Genomic DNA, 20,221 nt, shown 5'->3' on the forward strand with positions numbered 1-20,221 from the left:
TATACACAGACAAGGACACAGAAGAAGCATCAGCACGGTTTTTGGTGCTTTCTAGTGCTGTATTTTTTAATAGGATTGATATGGTTAGGTTTCTTTAATACTGTAGAAATCTGCATTTTAATTTTCTACCCGCACAAAGTTACAACAGCAAGGCTAGCCATCTGCATGAAATGTCAACTGTTTGCTCTGCAGGATATCCATCAATGTCCATGTGGCTGAAATGAAAGAAAAGATCAAGACCAAGGAAGAAATCTCAAATGATCACAGACACGGATGTCCCAGAGTAAAATCCCCATCCTCCACATCAGCAGAAGTACATGAACAGCTGCCTGGTAAATTAAAACTTAAACAGAGTCCTAAGAACATCAGCACTGAACCAAATCAAGAAGTGAAAGGGGACAGTAAGCAAAACGATCTTGCATCAAAAACAGGCAAGCAACAGCTGTTACTGAACAAACCCAAACCAGGTAAAAAGACTGAAGACAAGTCAGAACTAAAATGTAAGCCTAAAGCCTCACAAAATACCTCTGCAACAGAGCCAAAGAAAGATCTGGGGATAGAAGTGAAAATCCATCAAGAAACAATAAAAGCAGAAGATTCCTTGACAGTTACTAGCTCTGAGAAGAGAGAATCTGAGTCTGCATCTTCAGGAGGAAGTGAAAATGATGTAGGCCAATGTGCAGGAATGGTACCGCAGAACACTACGTCATTGGAAACTAGCAAAGAGCCTTCCACACAGGATGAAGTGGTCATTGGTAGGTTGCTTGTACTTACTTTGGAAACTTTTACACTTTTATACGGCTACTCATGTGTATTATAGATAAAATAATAGCTGGAGTGGTACTTGCTCTACCACCTGTGTCTTACAGTTCAAGAGCATTTACCTAAACACTACAGATACCTTTGATGATGAAAAGAAGATCAAATATAATTTTTTTCAAACTTTCAGATAATTTTGTCAGGTGATATCTTTTGTTAATGCATAAAGAAAAACGTTAATACTCAAAATGTCCTGTGATTTTACTGTGTTAAAAAAGCAGGGTTGAGAGTCAGGAGGTGGAATCCTATCCTCAGTTACAGGCCTTTATTTCTCATCTGTAAAAGACTGTTAGCAGTAAAAGCTCCTTATTTGAAGCAATAGAGAGGTTTTGGATGTTTTCAGTACCTCCCTTATGGCTCTCTACAAATGCAAATGTATATATTTTTGTAATCCTTTCTTTACTTTTTTGATAAAAAGCCAAGTACTTGAGTTTGCATACTCAACTGATTCTCATTTAAAATGAAGAAATAATTCCATTGTTTCTAGGTATTTTACTTTCATTCCACTCTAAAAATAGTAAAAGAATTTCATGTTTAATGTTATCCAGATACTGCAGTGCTTATCCAAATTCCAGTAGAAGAAAAAGTGATGACATGGTAGATGAACAGGAAGCAAAGAGAAAAGATGAGAGAGGGTAGTCCTGTACTGAAGTGCTTTATACTAAAGTTCAGTTTTGAGCATATTCATGAGCAGCTTACCAGCTGCAGTCTGTGGTTGGCTTGTCTGGACCCCTGGTATTTTTCCCTTAGAGCCCTACTGCCACAGAAAAGCTGAGTGCTGCAGCAGGGGAAGAGCTGTGTTTGTGTTTTGCATTCCCAGCTCTACCTCAGCAATTCATCTCTGAGAAACTGGGCTTGCCCCTTCAGGAATAGTGATGCTGAAAGTAAGGGGATATATGATTTGTGGAGCTGTAGGTACCAGAACCACAAAAGACAATTGAGACGTCTCCTTTTACTGACCAACACAACAAGGTGGCATGCATGTCTTGTGGACCGAAAACATTGGTATGAGGAAGCTGAAGGTGCAGTACTATGTGGCAAAATGTCTCAATAACCTGGTTTCCTTCTCTTTAGATGACAGCCCTTCTCCCCCGGCTCCTTTTGAACATCGCATAGTGAGTGTCAAGCAAACAGAAGTGACAACGTGCTACTCAGTGTGTCGTCATGAAGTACTTGGGGGGTAAGTCTCTGTGTCCCTAAAGCTGTACTGCAGGTGGTGGCTAAGTCACAAGGAAATGCAGTTAGATCAAGAACTAGAGAGGTCATCTTCAGGTGGCTCCAACGTGCAGCAGCATGGGGAGCGACAGATACCAGCTCACTTCTTTACTCCGTGGGTTTGAGTTGAGCAAAAAGTGATTCAAATGTATCTAGCTGTTTTTGGTATATCTTATGAATACCTTCTCTTCTATTTTGATATGGTCACGTTCTGTAACATTCTCAGTGCCTTAAGCCTTGTAGAAGTTGGTTGGAACTGAAAGTAGAGCAAGAAAAGAGTAAATTTTATCTAGGATAGTGAAGCAAGGAAAAAGAATGCAAATAGGATGTCAGATCTTTCTATGCCTCTGTTCATCCTCACGGCTTTTTTTGGGCTATGATAGTTTCCCTTGTATCAACCTACCTGTGGGTTGGTATATAATCTAAGGGCACCTCCAAGTTCTTCAGGTTACTGGTTTCTGCCCTAGTTCCATTTTCAGACTCCTGACTGTGATCTTGGATGACTGTCTTTTGCATTTGTTGTAATAATCCTGGCCACAGCTGGAGTTGTGAGAAAAACTTGTAACCCTCAGGCAGACAGATTCAAAGCATTTCAAGTCACCAAAGCCTGCTAGGTCAGGCAGCTTCTAAAGATCTTTTTTCTGCCATGCTGAATATTTTGTGAAAGAAAACTAAGGGGAAAAATTATAATTATGTTGACCTTGCATTTAGTCTTCACTCATGGGAAATCTGCAGCTGCTTCAGTCTTTGTGTGGCTGTATACTTACTTATCTGACAAGAAGCTTTGATTAACAGGCTAATCCAAGTACGTATATGGCTCAAGTATAAGCCTGATGATGCAATAGCAGGGAAGATGATGTTTAGAAATCATCCCAAGGGACATTAATGTATCTGGGTTACACAGGGGAGAATTTACAACATGCAAGAAATACAGCCTGTGGAGTGGCTACGGTTATGGGTGTTAGTCATTTTAAAAGTTATGAGATCAAGACAGAAATATCCTTGTTAATATACCCACTAACACATCACTGAAGGACAGCAAGTGGGTACAGTTACAGAACCGAAAAAGAATATCATCAGGTCATCATACCATTATGAAATGTAGTAATACGAAGGGGGCATAATATTTTAATGTAAGCATTGAACAACTGGCTGGAAAGATAAAACTAATCCTTCATAAGCTGAGAGAAAGAGGAGATTCATGCTGCTGGCCACCTGATTCTGTTCACTTTGTACTGTGCTATTTTTAAATCAATGATAAGAATAGTTTGAAAAGTTTTTTTGCAGTGAGCTGTGTTAATCTGTATTCCAACTTTTGTTTGGTATCAACAGGGGGCGTTTTGGGCAAGTCCACAAGTGCACGGAAATAGCAACTGGTCTCAATCTGGCAGCCAAAATCATAAAAGTGAAAGGAGCAAAAGAAAAGGTAACCATGTTCCTCTGAACCTAAATGAGCATACTGTTGCTCATTTTACATGAGCGTATTGCAAACACCTTAGCACTACCTCACTGAATCAGACCATAGAAGTCAACTTCTCATTGCATAGTATCAAATATTGTAAAATCTGTCTTATTAAGTAGTAGCTTGGGCTTTGTTTGACTGTTTGTCATCTCCAGTGTTTGTGATTAAGCCTTTTGTTCACATGAGGCCTGTGGTATAGCTGCTGTAGGGTTTTAAATAATTATATTTGAATATATTAGAAATTAAGGAGCATATTTGCTCATTTTTTGTTAATTTGTTCCTTTTTCAGGAGGAAGTGAAAAATGAAATTCACATAATGAACCAATTAAATCACGTGAATCTGATCCAGCTTTATGATGCCTTTGAAGCCAAAAATAATATCACTTTGATCATGGAATAGTAAGTTTAAATTATCTCAGAAAGTGTCAGTTTTTGGAGTTTGCTTTGGTCACTAAAAGAAACTGAGAATGATAATTCCGAGGTGTGAAAAAGTCTCGAGTGGCTTCACAGCCTGTGAGAGTAGAAAATACTTATTTTCAAGGTAATTTCTTCAGGTAAAAATATATATATTTGGCAACCTTGTGGTTTAAGCAAGTGCCAAGAAAGGTAGCTATCTTCAAGTGCACGAACCAAATTACAAGACAGTTAATGAACAGAACTTCACTGTGGTTCATTCTTCATTTTAGTTTAACTTACAGGCCCCCTAACATCGTACCTAGCTACCAAATTCTAAAGAAGTGTTGCGGGTAAGTAAAACCTCAGAGAAAAAGTGAATGTGAGAGACCCAGACAAGAGGAGAAGTGAAGCGTTTCAAGTAGAAATAGAATAGACATGGAGAAAGAAAGTAATTTCTTACATCCGTGGTCTGCTCCCATTTGAATAATATGAAGCTTAATAAGCATGCCTTCCCATTTGCAGCTTAAAAAAAAAATCTAAATCAAATATGGAATTCACAAAAGGGAGATCTAATGATGTATGCCTCCTGGCTTTTCTGTGTAGTTGCATATTGCTTTTCATTTATACACAAACCGAATTTCCACTACAGAACTAATTGTTAATGGTGTGAAGGAAAAAAGGAAACAAAATGAAATAGCAAATATAAATACAGTACGTTTAAAATGTGTATATTACAATTTTTAAAATAGAAAATTAGAATTGTTTTGTTGCAGAACCTTGTTGGAGCTATGTTTGATGTAATGTTCTCTTAATTTTTGTGCAGACTGAATTTCAATTGTCAGCTCATGTAAAGCAGCTTTCAGTTTTAGAAGTTTCATTCATTACACTGTGTAGGTTGAAGAGTTCCTTTCTCTAGGCTTTCTCCAGTTTCCCATCTGGTCTCCAAGTTGTGTGGTCTTGAGTTTGTTTGATTCTCCCTGCACCCACCAAATATTAGCAACAAGTTTTCCAATTTGGAAGGTGCTGTAGATTAATACTTAATCTCACACTCAAAAATAATTTTCCTGAAGTCATTGAGAATACTGATACACTTTTACTGGATGGTAATGTTAGGTCCTGTGCTAAATTAGGACTTAAGTTTCCAACGTGGAAATAAGTTGAGCTAATGAGGAATTTTAGCTTTTTTTAACACTTCTCTATGTCAAAATTTTAGTCTTGATGGTGGTGAATTATTTGACCGGATCATAGATGAAAACTACCATCTAACAGAGTTGGATGCAATCTTATTTACCAAACAAATCTGTGAAGGAGTCCACTACTTGCACCAGCATTATATTCTCCATTTAGATCTGAAGGTCAGTAGTTCATACTCTTTACTCTTTAGTGTTGCTGTGGTTTGGACCACTACAGTCTCTAATTGCAAGAAGAGAATTATTTCATTGACTTATTTCATTTAAAAAAAAAAAAAAAAGGAAAAAAAAGAAGACTTCCTTAATTGAGTAGTCACAGTGAATGAAGCTTTAGAGATTCGTATTTTTTCAATGGTTTTTTGGTAGCTTGCTTTTGAAGGCAAAACTTCTACTCTGTTTTCACAGAGGAACACAAAAGTTCACAGGAACAAGTTAAACTTCTTTATAGATCAAAACCCAAACCGTTCGTTAACTCAGTATGCCAGTCCAATCTCTTCCGTAATGGGAATAGAAGGAAAAGAATCATCTTAAAAATTATGACTACTGTCTCTGAGTTTTTTTTACTCTTTTGCTAGATTTGTTTCTCAGACATAAATTTAACTAAAAATACTCTCTTATCTTTTTGTAGCCTGAAAACATATTATGTGTAAACCACACAGGAAACCAGATTAAAATTATTGATTTTGGATTAGCAAGGAGGTAAGAGTTCAGTTATGATTTTTTTTTTTTAAATAAACGTGTTTTCGGTAGTTCTTGTTATATTTTTTGTGTTTTGGGATCCCTAAAGTGATTCTGATATGTGAATGAGTTCACTAGTATGCTGCTGCAGTCATGAGTTTTCTGCTGTGTGCATTAATTATCTAATTACATTTTCAAATAATGTTTCTGTTGGATAAACCTATGCTGCTGTTCTAATTATCTCAAAATGATTCCCCATGTAGAGCTTTTACTCTAGGGACTTTATGAAGGTTCTAGGGACTTCATGACTGCTGAGTTTTGTTGTGCAGGTTCTGGTTGTGGAAATTATCTGCTAAACAAAAATGTTTGAGCCATCCCCCATGAAATGGGAAACCCTTAGAGAAATACAGACTTTTCTGTCTTTTACTTTGCTTGCCTTGTTAGAGGAAAGCTGTGGGAGCATGAATCAGTTCCTCTAGAATAGAAAAGAATGAATCCTGTTGGTATAACAATAAAAATGTGTGTTTCTTCTCTAAACCCTTTGGGGCTTGTTAAGCCAAAACCTGGTACATACATAGATGTACCGATGTGTGCGTATGTATCAAACCCTGTCATCTGTTCAAGGACTCCTTTCTGTTAGAAGTATTTTATGAAAACAAATGGATATACTGAGGCTAATTTATTTTCGTTTTGAGAAGGAGGGTAAAGATGCAAACTTTCACTAAAGCAGGATTGAAACAAAATCTTCGAGGAAATGGAGATGTAAAAGCAATGCTTTAATTGTTTTCTGTCTCTGTACATAGGTGTGGCTTCAGCTGCTATATGTGAAACATTACTGGTTATTCCGTGTCTGTACCCTTCACTTTTAAGTAATAAAACAGTATCATTTTCTCTCTATATGGATCACTGTTTTGCTTGTTACCAAGCTCAAATAATCCTCTTCAGAGTCCCACCTTAGCAGTTATACTGTGCTCATATCTGTTATGTAGACCTTTACCCAGAGGTACAGCTGGCCACATCCCACAAAGCTAATGCTCTTCTAACCCATTTCAATGGAAGCTGGTTTATTTATTTTGTGTTGGACAGTATCTGCTGGAAAGCATCCTGTGGAGCCTGGCAGAGAATCTTCTATCACTTTCTGGGAGAGGCCTCTGCAAGTTTTATTGCGCTTGGTCTTCCTTTTTGTTTTGCTCTGGCAAGGGGATAGCTGATGGTTTATTACACCTGTGGTCACAGCAAAATTCACCAATTTATCCTTTTAAGACCTTAATGCTGTCCTGGTTGTCTGGGTGAGTCTGGATGCACTGTCCTTTTAGGCATGCCTTGATTTTTACAAACGAGAGGTTTGTTTCCCCAGCCTGCTCTCAGCACTGATGCATGTCTCTTTCTGATAAAGGTACAAGCCTCGTGAAAAACTGAAGGTTAATTTTGGAACTCCAGAGTTCTTGGCTCCTGAAGTAGTGAACTATGAGTTTGTTTCCTTCCCAACAGACATGTGGAGTGTAGGAGTCATCACGTACATGTTGTAAGTAAGCCTGTGAGGGATTGTGGTAACGGCACGAAAGGCTCGGCAAGAACACACCAGTGAAGTGTATCTGCAAAGCAGGAATGCAACAGCCATTGAGTCCATTTGGATGTGACTCCGAATTCATTCTGTTAAAAACAAACAACCCCAAGCCACAGCCTTTTAATATGAAGATATAAGGTGGATATTAAGTCTCTAAACAACAAGTAACCCTTTTGATAAATACATAAATGTATTTACCGACTTATTTAGCAAGTTAAAGTGGGCCAGGTCATGATTACTCAGAGGAGTGGACCAAAGCATGTCTAAATTTCCATTTTGATTGTGTTCTTGAGGATATAGATTAATTTTCAAATTTGCAGTCTGATTATTTTATTAGCTGGGACTTGGTATGCATCTGCACAGAGGGGTTAATGTCAGATGTTAGACCACAGGTCATGTCACAAATGAGGGTAAAACATCTCCAATATCTGCATGGTGGCTGTGGAGGGTTTGTCTGTCCAAAATCTGTGGCTTCTGACAAGCTGATTCTGTTTGAAAAATTCTCAGAATTTTGCACAGATGCTTTCTGTGAACGAGATAAATTTCTGGTTTAAATTTGTTAGCCAAAAAGCAGCTGAATAAATTATTGAAATAAATCAGGGCTTAGAAACTAACTGAAAACAGGATGCTATTGTTCAGAATTCAGTTTAATTCAGGCCAAACTGGGATATGCACCTTGGTTTAGGAAAGCTCTTGAGCCCTCCTAGCTTTCCTAGCTGGGAATGCACTGAAGTATGTACTTAAATCCCTGCTGAATTATTTTTTTGGGGGGATCTGTTAACAATGCTCCCTGACTTAGGCGCTAGACAGTAACACTAATGATATGATGATGCTTTATTACTCCGAACTATTGGCTTATCTTTAATAGGGACTGAGAACTTGAACACCCCCCCCCCCCCCCCCCCATAACTGAAAGCCCTTCCTCTTGATAAGCTACCTACAATTATAAAGCAGAGGATTCAGGAGAGGAGAAACTCATCTTGCGTATAGCTACTTACCTCCCATTCCACTTTTTTTTTTTTTTCCTTTTTTTAAGGCTTAGTGGCCTGTCCCCATTCCTGGGAGAAACTGATGCAGAGACGATGAATTACGTAGTCAATTGCAGCTGGGATTTTGATGCAGAAGCATTTGAACAGCTATCAGAGGAAGCAAAAGACTTTATTTCCAGACTACTTGTGAAAGAGAAAAGGTACTTTCCTTCTCTGATCACCTAATAACATGAAGTTCTTCCTAGCTGACTGTTTGAGTTAGTCAACAATGAGAACTTATTATGTGACGTTTTTGTTTGCTCTACCTGTGCTTACTGGGCAGTTTCTCTGTGATTCAGAAGCCCCTGTTTAAAAGGAAGATGTCTATGTACCGTGGCTGAGGAATGTTGCCTTTCACAGCAGCATCAACACAAGCAGAACAAAGGAAATCTGGAAGGACTTGCTCTGTAGGAATCTGTCTTTAATATTCCTTCGCTGAGCAAAAGCTATTTCTTTCGTTAAAAAAAAAAATCTTGAATGCCACAGAGGATAAATGGAAGCTGCAGCTGTGAAAATGTGCATAGTTCTCTTCAAAAGTAGTCTAAATGCATTTGGTAGATATTAGGGAGCATTTGGGACTTAACTCTGCATGTGGCTTCTTATTCTGGGCTCCAGTGAAATAAAAAACAATTTTATGTACGAAATGCCAAGAGAGTGAGGGTAATGTTGATGTCAGACTATGACTGTGGAGATGGATGGGGTAAGTGGGTAGGAAGTTTTTTTCTCTTGCTGAGTAGTGATACAAAACTAATCAAAACAGGAAATGATGCACACAATAGATTGTGTGTTTGAGGGGAGTTCAAAGAAGTGCTTAGAATATTAGTATCTTCGAGGTCATTACCTAAATCAGACAAATCCATTAGCTTACTAATTACATTCTGAACAATTTTTTTCTCAACCTTTTCTGTCTCTCTTCCCCCTGCTGCTTTCCCCCTCCCAAACCTTCCCAAATAAAACTCTTTTCTCTATTACTGTATTTCTCAAAGCTTTTGTATAGGCTTTCACATTTGGGCCTGCTGATGAATGTCAGGGTATAATCTGTGCTTAGCTTGATCCAAGTTTAGGGTGAACAGACATTTGTGCTTTTTAAATATGAGGCACAGAATAAGCCTGCACTATAGGGGTAGATAGGTAACAGCAAAAATATTTTTTTGTATGAAGTGATTCTCTCAGCAGTTCTTGATGCATATAACAAAATGGTACATAAATTGATGAACCTGTACAGCTGCTGCTTCAAAACACCTCCCCCCCCCCCAAAAAAAAAAAGTCACAACTGAATATTTAAGGACAGGACAATCAACCCACTGCAGACCCCCTGGCAGCTTTTCACACCACTCACTCCTTACGCTGGAGAGTGAAGGATGTCGTTAAGACCCTATGATCTGGGTTGAACAGCATTTCAAGAACTTGCGTTGGTTTATTTAAGGCAAAATTCTTTGATCAGTAAGATTGAGGAGCACAAGGCTCTGAAAATGGCAAGAGGATGGCTGTGTTTACATGTTAGATTTCCTTTCCTGCAGCTGCCGGATGAGTGCAACACAGTGTTTGAAACACGAGTGGTTAAACAATCTGCCTGCCAAAGCCAAGAAGTCCAAGCTTCGCCTGAAGTCCCAGTTGTTGCTGCAGAGTTACATGGCTCAGAGAAAATGGAAGGTAACTAGACTAAGCCTGGAAAATTTATGTCCAGAGGAAAAACAGCTCAGCACAGGCAGGGACATTCTCTGCTTCTTTGTATCTTGGCTTACTTTTACTTGTAGGGTTTTTTCTTGTTAACATGAGTTTGGGAAGTCTCCTTCTAATTAGTATTTGAAGTTTTACATCTGATTTCTTTACAAGTGCAGAGGCTTCAAATGCTGTTTAGCTTACTCTGAATGATTTTTTGTGGTTTTTTTTGTTTGTTTGTTTTGTTTTCATAATGGAGATATTTGTGCATTGACAACAGTTGCTTTGTTGTGTTGTCACTATGAGGTAGGGGTACAACCTAAGGCAGTTTTGTGCCTCCCACTGCAGAGAGTGGAAGAGAAAAAAGAGAAAAAAAATAGGTTTAAACACATCCAGAGAACTCGTCGGGACCTTTCTGATAAGCCCATACTCTTTCAGAAGTAAATTTTGGCTGAAGAAATGATAGATGAGAATTTCTACTGGAGTCTTTATTGGATTGTAAATAATTGCTCCTGAAAGGCGAACGTTGTAATCTTTTACGAATAAGCAATGGAGGAAATGTGAGGACAACTCAGGTCCATTTCCTTTTTGTCCTATCACTGGAGAGCTGTAATTCCTTGTCAAGGAGTTAAACTTGAGACTTACGCTTTCTCCATTCTTGCACTCCAGCTATTTCTTCTCACACTTTTGCATTTGTGTTTTAAAAATTACATCATCTAAAGACACGAGGACCCTCAGGTCTTTTTCTGCAAAGGTGCTTTTCAGCCAGTCAGCCCTTAGCACGTGTTGGGTCACGGGGTTGTTCCTCTCCAGGTGCAGGACTCCACATTTCCCCTCACTGAACTTGATGAGGTTCCTGTCAGCCCATTCCTCCAGTCCGCTGAGGTCCTTCTGGGTGGCAGTATGACCCTCTGGTGAATCAGCCACTCCGCCCAGGTTTCTGTCACCTGCAAGGTTGCTGAGGGAATGCTCTGCCCCATCATCCAGATCATTAATGAAGATGTTAAACAGGACTGGACCCAATATTGACCGCTAGTAACGGGCCTCCAACTAACTTTGTTCCAGTGATGAGAATATTGGGCCTGCCTGTTTGGCCAGTTTTTTATCCACCTCAGATTTTTACCAAGAGTAGCATGTTTCAGCACCTTCATAAAAGTAGGACTTTGCTTCAGCTGGTCACTGTATAACCAGTCTTTAAAATACAGAATACACAGCTGTTATGCACAGCGATGCACACAAGGTGTGGGTGGCTAGAGGTAAATGGATTTTTTTCTGCGCTGAAAGAAACTCCATGTCGGCCACAGAAAGTCCTTTACTTCAGTTACACTCACACTTGGACTATTCTGTTTTGTTCACAGAAACATTTTTATGTGGTGGCTGCTGCTAACAGACTGAAGAGATTTCAGAGTATGGCTGTCAAGCTTCCATAAGCTTGTAAGAAGCATCTAGCACTCATGAAGACGGACATGAAGCCCTGGGAGAAGGACTCCGTATATTCAATAGCTTCTACCCTTTTCTTTTATAACGTAAAGTTTTGCATCTCCCTTTCTCAAATATTGTGTGTTAGTGCTTAGGTTCCTGAAGTGCCTTGGGGCAGAGGCACTGAAATGACTTCTGAAACCAGAAAATACCTTGGTTTGTTTTTACAAGTTTTTAGCTGTACATGGTGATGGAAGAATATGGCAGTTAGTAGGGCTGACTTCTTGCTGAAGGCTTTGATTCTGCAGAATATTGTTGGTCTGTTTATACCAGAAAACACCTGGGCAGTTTTTCGGTTTCTCACACTAAGCATGGGGTCTCTGAAGGCTTTCTTCACAACTGCTGTACATCATCAATTTCAGAGCACTGCCAGAAGAGTGGCCCTTTTTTTTTTTTTTTCTCAGGTGTCTATTACTTAGGAAAAAAAAAGGATATTGGACATCCTTTTATTCTATAAGTTTTCCCTAAAGATTATTTTTTTCTAAAACATAAGGGTGATGATTCAGTACAACTACTCGAGAATTTTTGATTCTTTTTTTTTTCCTATTCTCCTTTAAAGAGAAGGTACTGCCTAGTTAGCAAATAAGACGAATCTGGTTTGAAACAATTTAAGTCAATTTGTCCATTATTGTTTTTTCTTATCATCAACTGAGTTGAGCTGAATTGATTGAACTTTTACTTTGGGGTGGGGATAAGGGAAACTGCCACGAATAAAAGTTACCTAATGACTGTTGGTTCTGTGCAAAAAGATCTCATGTTGTCCAGAAAAGATTTCCAGACACTTGATTACACATTTAAATTTTGTGAGTGCTTTTCATTGGCTGTGACTTAAGTTTTAGTTTGAGGATTTTTTTCTCCTTTGTGACAATTCTAATGAAGTTTATACGGAAAATGGATATGCTGTGATATGCAAAACACATCTTAATGCTATTCAGTGGCGGAGAAATAGCATATTGCCTGACTTTGCCTTTGGCCCAGCTGGGAGGTTGAAGCCCTTTTTCTCCACTCTGCTCTCAAACATTAAACTTTCTTCACTCTACTTATTTGCAATGTTAAAACTTCTTCCTGATGTATAAAGAGCTGGAGCCACTTACAGTCTTGCAGCTAGAAGTATAACATTTTTTAAAATTAGACCTATGGTTTCCTTTATTCCTATACTGGTTTCTGCCAAACTCGGTGTGAGCTGAATGAGCTCTTAGTAGTATTAGCTTCTATTTTTTTCTTAAAATTAGCTTTCCAGCAAAGGGCGTCAAGCTTCCATTAACTTTATGGACTTTTATATCTCTCGAATTAGCAACAGGGTTGGTTGCTAAGAAAAAAAGAGGATTTCAGGAATGGCTTACCCTTGTCATCTTTTCCACTCTAGTGCTTCTCACTTTTTACTCCTGGATTCTGGGCTTGTGCAGCACTTCCAGAATCAACACAGGGAAAAATGATTAAAATCAAATGAGGTAATCTTGACAATGTATCACCTTCTGTGAAGGCCCACTTTTGTTTATGTTTTTCTTCCACAGTGGTTCTGCATGCTAGATGTGATTATATTCGTTGGTCTGTATATTTCTGAACTAATACTAATAAATTACATTATAATGGAACAGGCCTAATCCTCCTCTTTGTTTTAAAAAATAAAAAATCAGACCTGATAGCATCTTTGAATAGGTCTTAACTACAGAATGCTCATCCACTAGCTTGGGTTCTCTCCAATCCTGAGGACCCTCTGCCACATATTAGATGAGACTTAATAGGGGATATTTTGTTACAGCTCCTACTCAGTGGGGGTTGATTAACTTAAGATTTTTCTCTGCCCATCAGGCATTTGTTTGGAGTCTGTTCCCTGAAAAAGTTAGTGGTTCATTTCAGGACTCTCATCAGGAATTAATTTGGCTCTTGCTAATTACAGTTGACCAGAAGTTATTTCCTTTCTTTAATGCTTCAATTGCATTGGGAGGCAAAGAAATGAAAGGTAAATGTTTAGTAAGTTTTGATTTTCTACTTAGTGCGCTTCTTCCTCTATTTTTGTAAGAGGGTAATAAATAGAGATGTTCTCTGCTGTCTTCTATTTCCTCTCCATTTTCTACAAAGAGAGGCTGCATCTGACCTGTAGAATTGCTACTGAGCTCTTAACAGAAAGAAATCCCTTTTGTACTGCAGAATGATGTTGTTGCAGAGTCTAGGAAGACCGACCGTCTCTGCAGCCTTATGGGATGTTTCACACTGTGAAATTGTGCATTTTGCTTAACGGGTCTACAAAAAGCTAAAAGGACACGGTCTATAGGACATTGGAACAGTGAGTATGAAAAAAAAATTTTCTCCATAAACTGAGAGCTAAAGCAGGAATTAACTATCTGTAACCCTGCTGCCATCAGTGGCACCCATGTAAGCAGGGAACATGCACTGTGGTGAGTTTTTGGCAAGCCATTAAAATACTGTTGAGAAGTTCATGTGAGGACAGTGTTTCAAATCTTTATGTTCAGAGAGGAGTTACTTTCCCATGGATTTTGAAATGAGGGTTTATGGAAGTTGATTTCTGTATGCACAACTCACGTAGAAAACACGAAAGAGAGAGGGGCAGCAGGCTTGGTTTGACTTTAATTAACGTTATAATAGCCCTGCACTGCTAGAAGTTGTGATTTTCCTTCACTATAGTATAACAGACGGGATAAAAGTGTAGGACTGCAGAAGTTGCCTCCAAGAACTATGGGGCAGAGTCCTCTCCTCTTCAGCTGAGGCCTATGCCCCTGAGATGCAAATTCCCCACTGCCCTGGCTTTGAAATACTTGTTCCCTAGATATCTTCCACAGCACTGTTCTGTCTTTTATTTTGCCTGTCCTCTAAGGATTTTACATGTGAAAAGCGAGTGCCAAAAACCTGATGGTGTAATAAAAAGCTTTTCTCTCTGGTGTCTTTATTGTTTCTTGGAACAGCTAGCCCCCCCCCCCCCCACATGCACAAGAGACTTCAGTCCCACACAGGTCATAAAAACTAAGTTCAATTCAGTGACAAAAATATTTGACAGTGAAAACACTTTATCAGACTTTAATTTGGCTGTCTGTGCAGTTTAACAAGGCACCATTGGTCCCCTCCCTCTCTTTTCACTGACTACTTCCAGCCTGAGGCACAAGGTCGTGTAACTTAAAATTTATCCACATTTAACAGGGCATTGAAATGTTACCTGCTTCTTGCAGCAAGGAAAACAAAGCTATCTTACTACCTAATGCCTCAACTGCTTAAATACCAGCCTGGCAAGTAATCAAACATGCTTTTTACAAAAATCATCTGAATACCAATGTCATTTAATAAAAAAAATCCTAAATATTTAAAAACTAGCTCATAAATAATATTAGCTGACTAGCAGCCAGCTGTCACTCATATGCTACTGGAATACTTGTTACAGCAGAGGGGGAATTAAAATTACGAGCAAGCAGCAGTGATATTACAAGGTGGCACAGAACCAGTACCCCTATTGGTCTGTTGTGCCTTAGCAGCATTTTCCAGGATTCTCTTTTTCCATTCTTCATAGTCTTGCTTTGTTTCAGTCTTTGGCTGTTTACATGGCACCTCATCATCATCATCATCAGATCCTGTGATAAAAAGAACAAGTCCATGATGGGCCATCAGGGGCAATATGGTGCTGGGAATAACCAGCAAGTGTACATTGACAGGTTTATCTCTGTACAAGGACTATCACTGCATTATCCTAATCCTGTGGTTTGCTCCTCTGCCTGCCTCCCACAAGTCACCTCTTCACTTCTGCAGCTGAATGGAAGAGTTGTACTTAACTCCACTAGGAGTTGTACTTAACTCCACAGTATAAATACCATCGTCCTTCTGCTGTGTTCACTTAGTTCATTTGTTAGGCAATGGCTTGCAGAATTGTATAAGCTGCTGTCAACTGATTCTTACAGGATATTATATAACTGAAATATCAGTAAGCAGTAACAAAGCCCAGAACTGCTCTGGTTTTAGTTCATAGCTAAATGCGACTTACTGTCTTCCTTCTCGCAGTGTTCCGGGTCAGTCTGCAGGCTTTCAGATGTCTCTGCAGCCAGGGGGACATCATCCTCTAAAAAAAAATAAATAAAAAAAGTCATTACATCTGCTTTGTATTACAGATGCCCACAACATGCTGGAGACTGTATACAGATGCACATTCTTCCCTAATCTGATACAGAAACTACCAGCTGCCCTTAGCTGCTTGTCTGTGGGGGGGGTAATTTCGCTATGGGCAGCTCCATGCCTAGATAGAGAGTAGCGGCTTTTGGTCTGGGTTCAGGCAGTATGCTCCAGAAAACATCAGGTATGAATATGAAGATAAGTGGAGCAGGGGTACTGGCAGTGGCAGCGTGAGGATGAAAGTCTGGGAAAGGAAAAAAGGAGATAAGTAGGAAGGAGCAGAAATACAAGGATGGGAAGTCATGTATTGTGTTTCAATCTTCCTCCACAAAAAGGAGGGAAGAGAGCTTCAAGTTCAACAACAGGTAAGAAAGACTCTCCTCATGTCTGCCTGCTGCATGTGGAAGCCTGGTGTCAGGTAATGGCTGAACTACCACCAGAAGATCAAGGCTTAGATGTGTGTTAACACTGCAGTGGAAGAAAGGAAAACACAGAAGTGTCAGTCAAAGCAACAGAGGTAGCAAAATGTTTATGGTAATTTCCATGTTTTGTTGCTATGTTAACAAGATGCAGAAAGCAGGCAAGGAGGAGGAATCCAAGATATGGGAGAAGCAGGGAATAAATTACTGCAGCAGAGATTTTATGGAGCAGCAAGCATTTGAGAAGAGAGGAAAACAGGTTATTTTTGGCATTGCCACATTGTAAGCTGTTGTGACTTCCCCAGAAGCAAGTCAGTCCCAGACTATGACTGGGAACTGGACTGCAGGAAACATACTGGAACAGTGGGCAGGTTTGACTAGAAGGGAACAGCTGAAAGTGATCAGAATGAAATAACCAGTGGAAAAGGAGAGGGGCATTGTGAGGCCAGGTGATGGGTATGCTGTATTACAACGGTAAGGCCAAAAACTTACTGCTGAGCTGCTGGCTTATCTTCTCCATTTGATTGCACAGCCGATCAAATATTGCTTTTTTCACCCCAGATGTAGCCAAGATCTTAGTTTTGTCCACTTTTAGCTTCAAGCACCTACAACAGAAAGTTGATTTAACCTTGTAGGAAACAACACTTCAGCAAGTATCGCTCAGGTGAGGTGATGTTTACTGTACCAATGCTGCCTGTGAGAATGAAGAAAGGTATGCCAGAGGTTTTTGTCCTTTCTAATCCTTTCCTCACTTAGAAAAAAACTAACTTAAAAAAAAAAAAAAGGAAAGAAAAAAGACCCTTACACTAGCTGATCAAGACAAATCAGGAAGTGAATCCCATGGTTAGTACAAATTACAAGGGGAAACTATTAGAAAAAGATACTTTACAGGTTTTAAGGGAACCAGGGCAAAACCCTACTACTGTCAAGAGCTGAATGGGACCACTCTCAGAACATTTGTCAAGAGCTGTAAAACTATGTGGCACCTGAATTGCTTCCAAAGATTGTTAAAAAGGGAAGATGTGTGTGCAAGCAAATTCTTACAAAGCATTGTCTGAGTCAGGCTCTCCTGACACCTGTCTTCCAAGCTGATACAGGCCTACAGCTAAGACAGATCCATCTCCCAGAGGTTAGAGCCACGGGATGTGTTGGTGTAGGGCTTAGAGCTTCTCATTCTTCTGAACAGCTGCTTCCTGGTGCTCAAACATAAGCCAGTAAGCCATTCTTGCAACTCTGAGCAGTCTTCCACCAAAAGCCACATACAACTTTTTGCTTTATGCCTAGCTCAAATCTAGTCTGACAAAGGAAAAAAGTTCTCATTAAATCTAAAAATGTTACTATTGTTACATGGGTTAGGCTGAAAAGGAGGGCAAAGTGCAAAAGGGCAAAGTGCAAAACACTAACAGGAGTTCTTCAACTACTGGCATGGATAGTATGTCCTAATGGAATTATCCACAGCATCCATCAGACACAAGGGAAGACATTTCATTTTTCTAGGACAAAAATCTCAAGATCCTTTTCTGTGTAACTGATACGAATACTTTTGCTTCCTCCTGAAGGCAAATGCAGTGTAGGCTTGTTTGCTGGGCCTGTCTCCAGCTCCAGGAGTAAAGAAAGCAGGGTGTGCTAGGAAAGAGCCTTCTGACTATTCAGGCATGCTGAAAGAAGTCAGCTGCTTACACTGTAGGCACTATTTCTGTTGATGTCTCACCAGGTATTTAAGCCCACAGAAGGTCCCTCAAGCTGTACTCACTTGCATGCAGTGAATAATGCAGCTGTTGTAAACAGTGGTTTTGAGAAATCAAGGTCCATTTGCTGTGCTTCGGGGAGGCTGGATTCATACCTAAAAAACAATAATTGTATAACGCATTCTCCACAAATGAAGCCCTTGAGACTAATTTGTCACATGGCACTCAGCAGTTGAACAGGTCTCATATTGGATCACTTGGTCCTTTGTAACTTAGTCAAGCACAAACAGCTGTTACTGGCTGAGTAGAGCAAAACAGGGAAAAGAAGGGAGTGGGGATCACCTCCTCTATTTGAATTAAAGGTATTTCGAATTAGGGGTCGGAATCAAAGCGTGTCAGTGAAATCTGGTGTTCCCCATCTACACCTGCTTTTATCTCTACATTACATGTAAAAATTGTATTAAGATACTTTACATAAATCCATCCTACTATATGGGGTAGAATTATAGTTTCTTTAATAGTTATTTATTATAGTTCCTATAATACCTATTTAAGCCTTCCTCTGTGCAATATATGGCAGATGACTTCTGGATGTTCAGCACTGTGAAGAATTTAATTTTTTACTGTCCACCTGTCCTCTGTCCACAGGCTATTTGTTTTAGTTTGTATTAAGCACCCAGAAGCATACACAGGTCTTTGTTCCCTGTCCTGCAACTCAGAATACTTTGAATCCCTGACAGTTTTTAAACACGCTAGCAGGGTAACAGCACTCCAGAGCTCTTCAGTGATTGCTCTTGTTAAAGTAGATGCTACAGAGAGCAAGGTTTTAGTTAAATCTGTTGAATCACCATTGAAGTGTTCTACCTAATGTTTTTAGATGTAATGTGTGTTTTAAGAGATTTGCTTCTCCAGAAAGGAGGATTTGTTTCTACTGAGCATTACTTCTAAACTCTGACATGATCACGTGGAAGTGTGATTCTGTGGATAATTACAACGACTAAATGTCTTATCTTTTTTACATTATTCTGAGTTGAAGAACTGGGACTCAGACAATGACTTACTAAGATTCACAAGCTAAGTCTTTCTAACACGTTTTTAGAAAGTGGCCTAGATAAGTGGCTAGATTGTCAGTGCTAAGAACTTACCTCACTGGACTCGTCAGTGGGAGATACCTGACCCTTGCAAACAAGCTCTTTACACATTTAACAAACAAAGACTCTTACTAGCAATTACTGGTGCGATCTTGAGAGCTTCCTCACCTCTGCAGTATTTCTGAAGCGGTATTTACTGCCTCCGTGCAGCAGAACTGCACCGCCAGGTCTCGTATTCCCAGTCTTGGGTTCACCTCTAGCAAACACTCCAAAGACTTGATGGAGTTCTGGTAGGTCGTCTTGTTCAAACCGGAGAGTTTAATAAAATAGCTCTTTCAAAGATAAAGACAAGCCCCAAGGATTAGCAGAAGACTGGCATCTTATCCAGACAACTGAAATAGGTTAGTAACCACACACTACTTTAAGGTGAAGTTCAATTGCTATATTAAACAATTTTGTGCAATGAGTGCTGTAAGTTTTCACTGCATACAGGCAGACTAACCAGTGAGAAGGCCACATCTTCTAAGGCCGTATTATTTTTAGACCTTTTCACCCAAAATGAAGTTTGTCTTTTCTATGTAAGATGACATGACCCTTTTTTCACACAAAAAAACAAAGGTTAAAAACAAAGGTACCCAGGCTCTGGGCAACGTGAAGAGATGACCAATGCTCTCATGCTGCTCCTCGGGGGCCCAGATGCAGCCCAGTTCTCCTCCTCTGCGGACGGACACTGAGGAGCACCTCTCGGACGTTACTTGTCAGCTCAGCGCCACTGAGCTGGGCCTGCAGATGGATGTTTACAGGCGTGGCTGCTGAACGCGGGCTGGATGGGGACTCCCGCACCCCGTGGGCGTTATGTTTGTCAGCACACGGGCTGGAACTCACGGTGTGCCCGCGGCGCTGCCCCGCGCCTGGCACCTCAGGCAGGGCCCCGGTGGCAGCGCAGCCCGCGGGGGCACCGCGCCCACAGCCGGGGCTCGCTGAGCAGAGCCCGGCCGCGCCCCCCGCCCGTACCTTGTCCAGCGGCCTCTTGGCGGCGCGGGCCGCCAGCTCCAGGCACATCACGGCGCTGCCCGTGGCCGTCGTCTGCGCCATCAGCCCCGGGCACCTCACCTGGGACAGCCGCAGGAACTCCTCGGCCTTCCTGCAACACACGGGGAGCCCTCCGTGACCGTGACCGTGACCATAACGGCGACGACCCCCGCCCCGGCCCCGGCCCCGGCCCCGCACCTGACGACGCGGGGCTCGCCCAGGCCCACCCTGGCCGCCAGCCGCCTCACGGCACCGCGCTCCATGACCCCTGCCTCCCCGCGCCGCGCCGCGCCGCGCCTCACTGGCCGCTCCCCACGCCAATCACCTCGCCGCGAGCCAATGGGCTCGGAGCTGACCGCTTCCTCGGAGCGGGCCAATGGCT

The 20,221-nt window shown here is 40.7% G+C and overlaps 2 protein-coding genes across 6 annotated transcripts in view; one reads left to right on the forward strand and one right to left on the reverse strand.

Moving 5' to 3' along the window:
• MYLK3 (myosin light chain kinase 3) overlaps positions 1 to 13,091 on the forward strand; it is a 30,046-nt gene extending 16,955 nt beyond the window's left edge. For all 5 annotated transcript variants that reach the window (XM_080552942.1, XM_080552940.1, XM_080552939.1 and 2 more), the window contains 10 exons: positions 193 to 755; positions 1,894 to 1,999; positions 3,367 to 3,460; positions 3,786 to 3,895; positions 5,106 to 5,247; positions 5,711 to 5,781; positions 7,157 to 7,285; positions 8,364 to 8,516; positions 9,876 to 10,008; positions 11,376 to 13,091. In XM_080552942.1, the coding sequence (XP_080409068.1) occupies positions 193 to 755; positions 1,894 to 1,999; positions 3,367 to 3,460; positions 3,786 to 3,895; positions 5,106 to 5,247; positions 5,711 to 5,781; positions 7,157 to 7,285; positions 8,364 to 8,516; positions 9,876 to 10,008; positions 11,376 to 11,447 (1,573 nt within the window). In that variant the 3' untranslated portion in view covers positions 11,448 to 13,091. The remainder of the gene's footprint in view (positions 1 to 192; positions 756 to 1,893; positions 2,000 to 3,366; positions 3,461 to 3,785; positions 3,896 to 5,105; positions 5,248 to 5,710; positions 5,782 to 7,156; positions 7,286 to 8,363; positions 8,517 to 9,875; positions 10,009 to 11,375) is intronic.
• A 1,413-nt stretch (positions 13,092 to 14,504) lies between these two features.
• ORC6 (origin recognition complex subunit 6) lies at positions 14,505 to 20,199 on the reverse strand. Its single transcript, XM_080552964.1, has 7 exons — positions 20,038 to 20,199; positions 19,822 to 19,951; positions 18,976 to 19,139; positions 17,782 to 17,871; positions 16,521 to 16,633; positions 15,485 to 15,559; positions 14,505 to 15,077 (listed from the first exon to the last, which is right to left on the reverse strand). Exons 1-7 carry the CDS (start codon positions 20,100 to 20,102, stop codon positions 14,908 to 14,910), a joined length of 807 nt encoding a protein of 268 aa, XP_080409090.1. The 5' UTR covers positions 20,103 to 20,199; the 3' UTR covers positions 14,505 to 14,907.
• Between the last annotated feature and the right edge of the window lie 22 nt (positions 20,200 to 20,221).

Source organism: Anser brachyrhynchus (assembly GCF_964034855.1).
Source record: "Anser brachyrhynchus genome assembly, chromosome: 12".
NCBI classification, from domain to species: domain Eukaryota; kingdom Metazoa; phylum Chordata; class Aves; order Anseriformes; family Anatidae; genus Anser; species Anser brachyrhynchus.

What these genes read in the sequence shown, in the direction of transcription:
- ORC6 (XM_080552964.1), bottom strand. Translation starts at nt 20,102, where the DNA reads ATGGAGCGCGGTGCCGTGAGGCGGCTGGCGGCCAGGGTGGGCCTGGGC. An exon ending in GCTTCAGAAATACTGCAGAG is followed by an intron (nt 17,872 to 18,975) that starts GTGAGGAAGCTC and finishes ATTGTTTTTTAG; the next exon opens with GTATGAATCCAGCCTCCCCG. An exon ending in ACACTGCGAGAAGGAAGACA is followed by an intron (nt 15,078 to 15,484) that starts GTAAGTCGCATT and finishes TTTTTATCACAG; the next exon opens with GATCTGATGATGATGATGAT.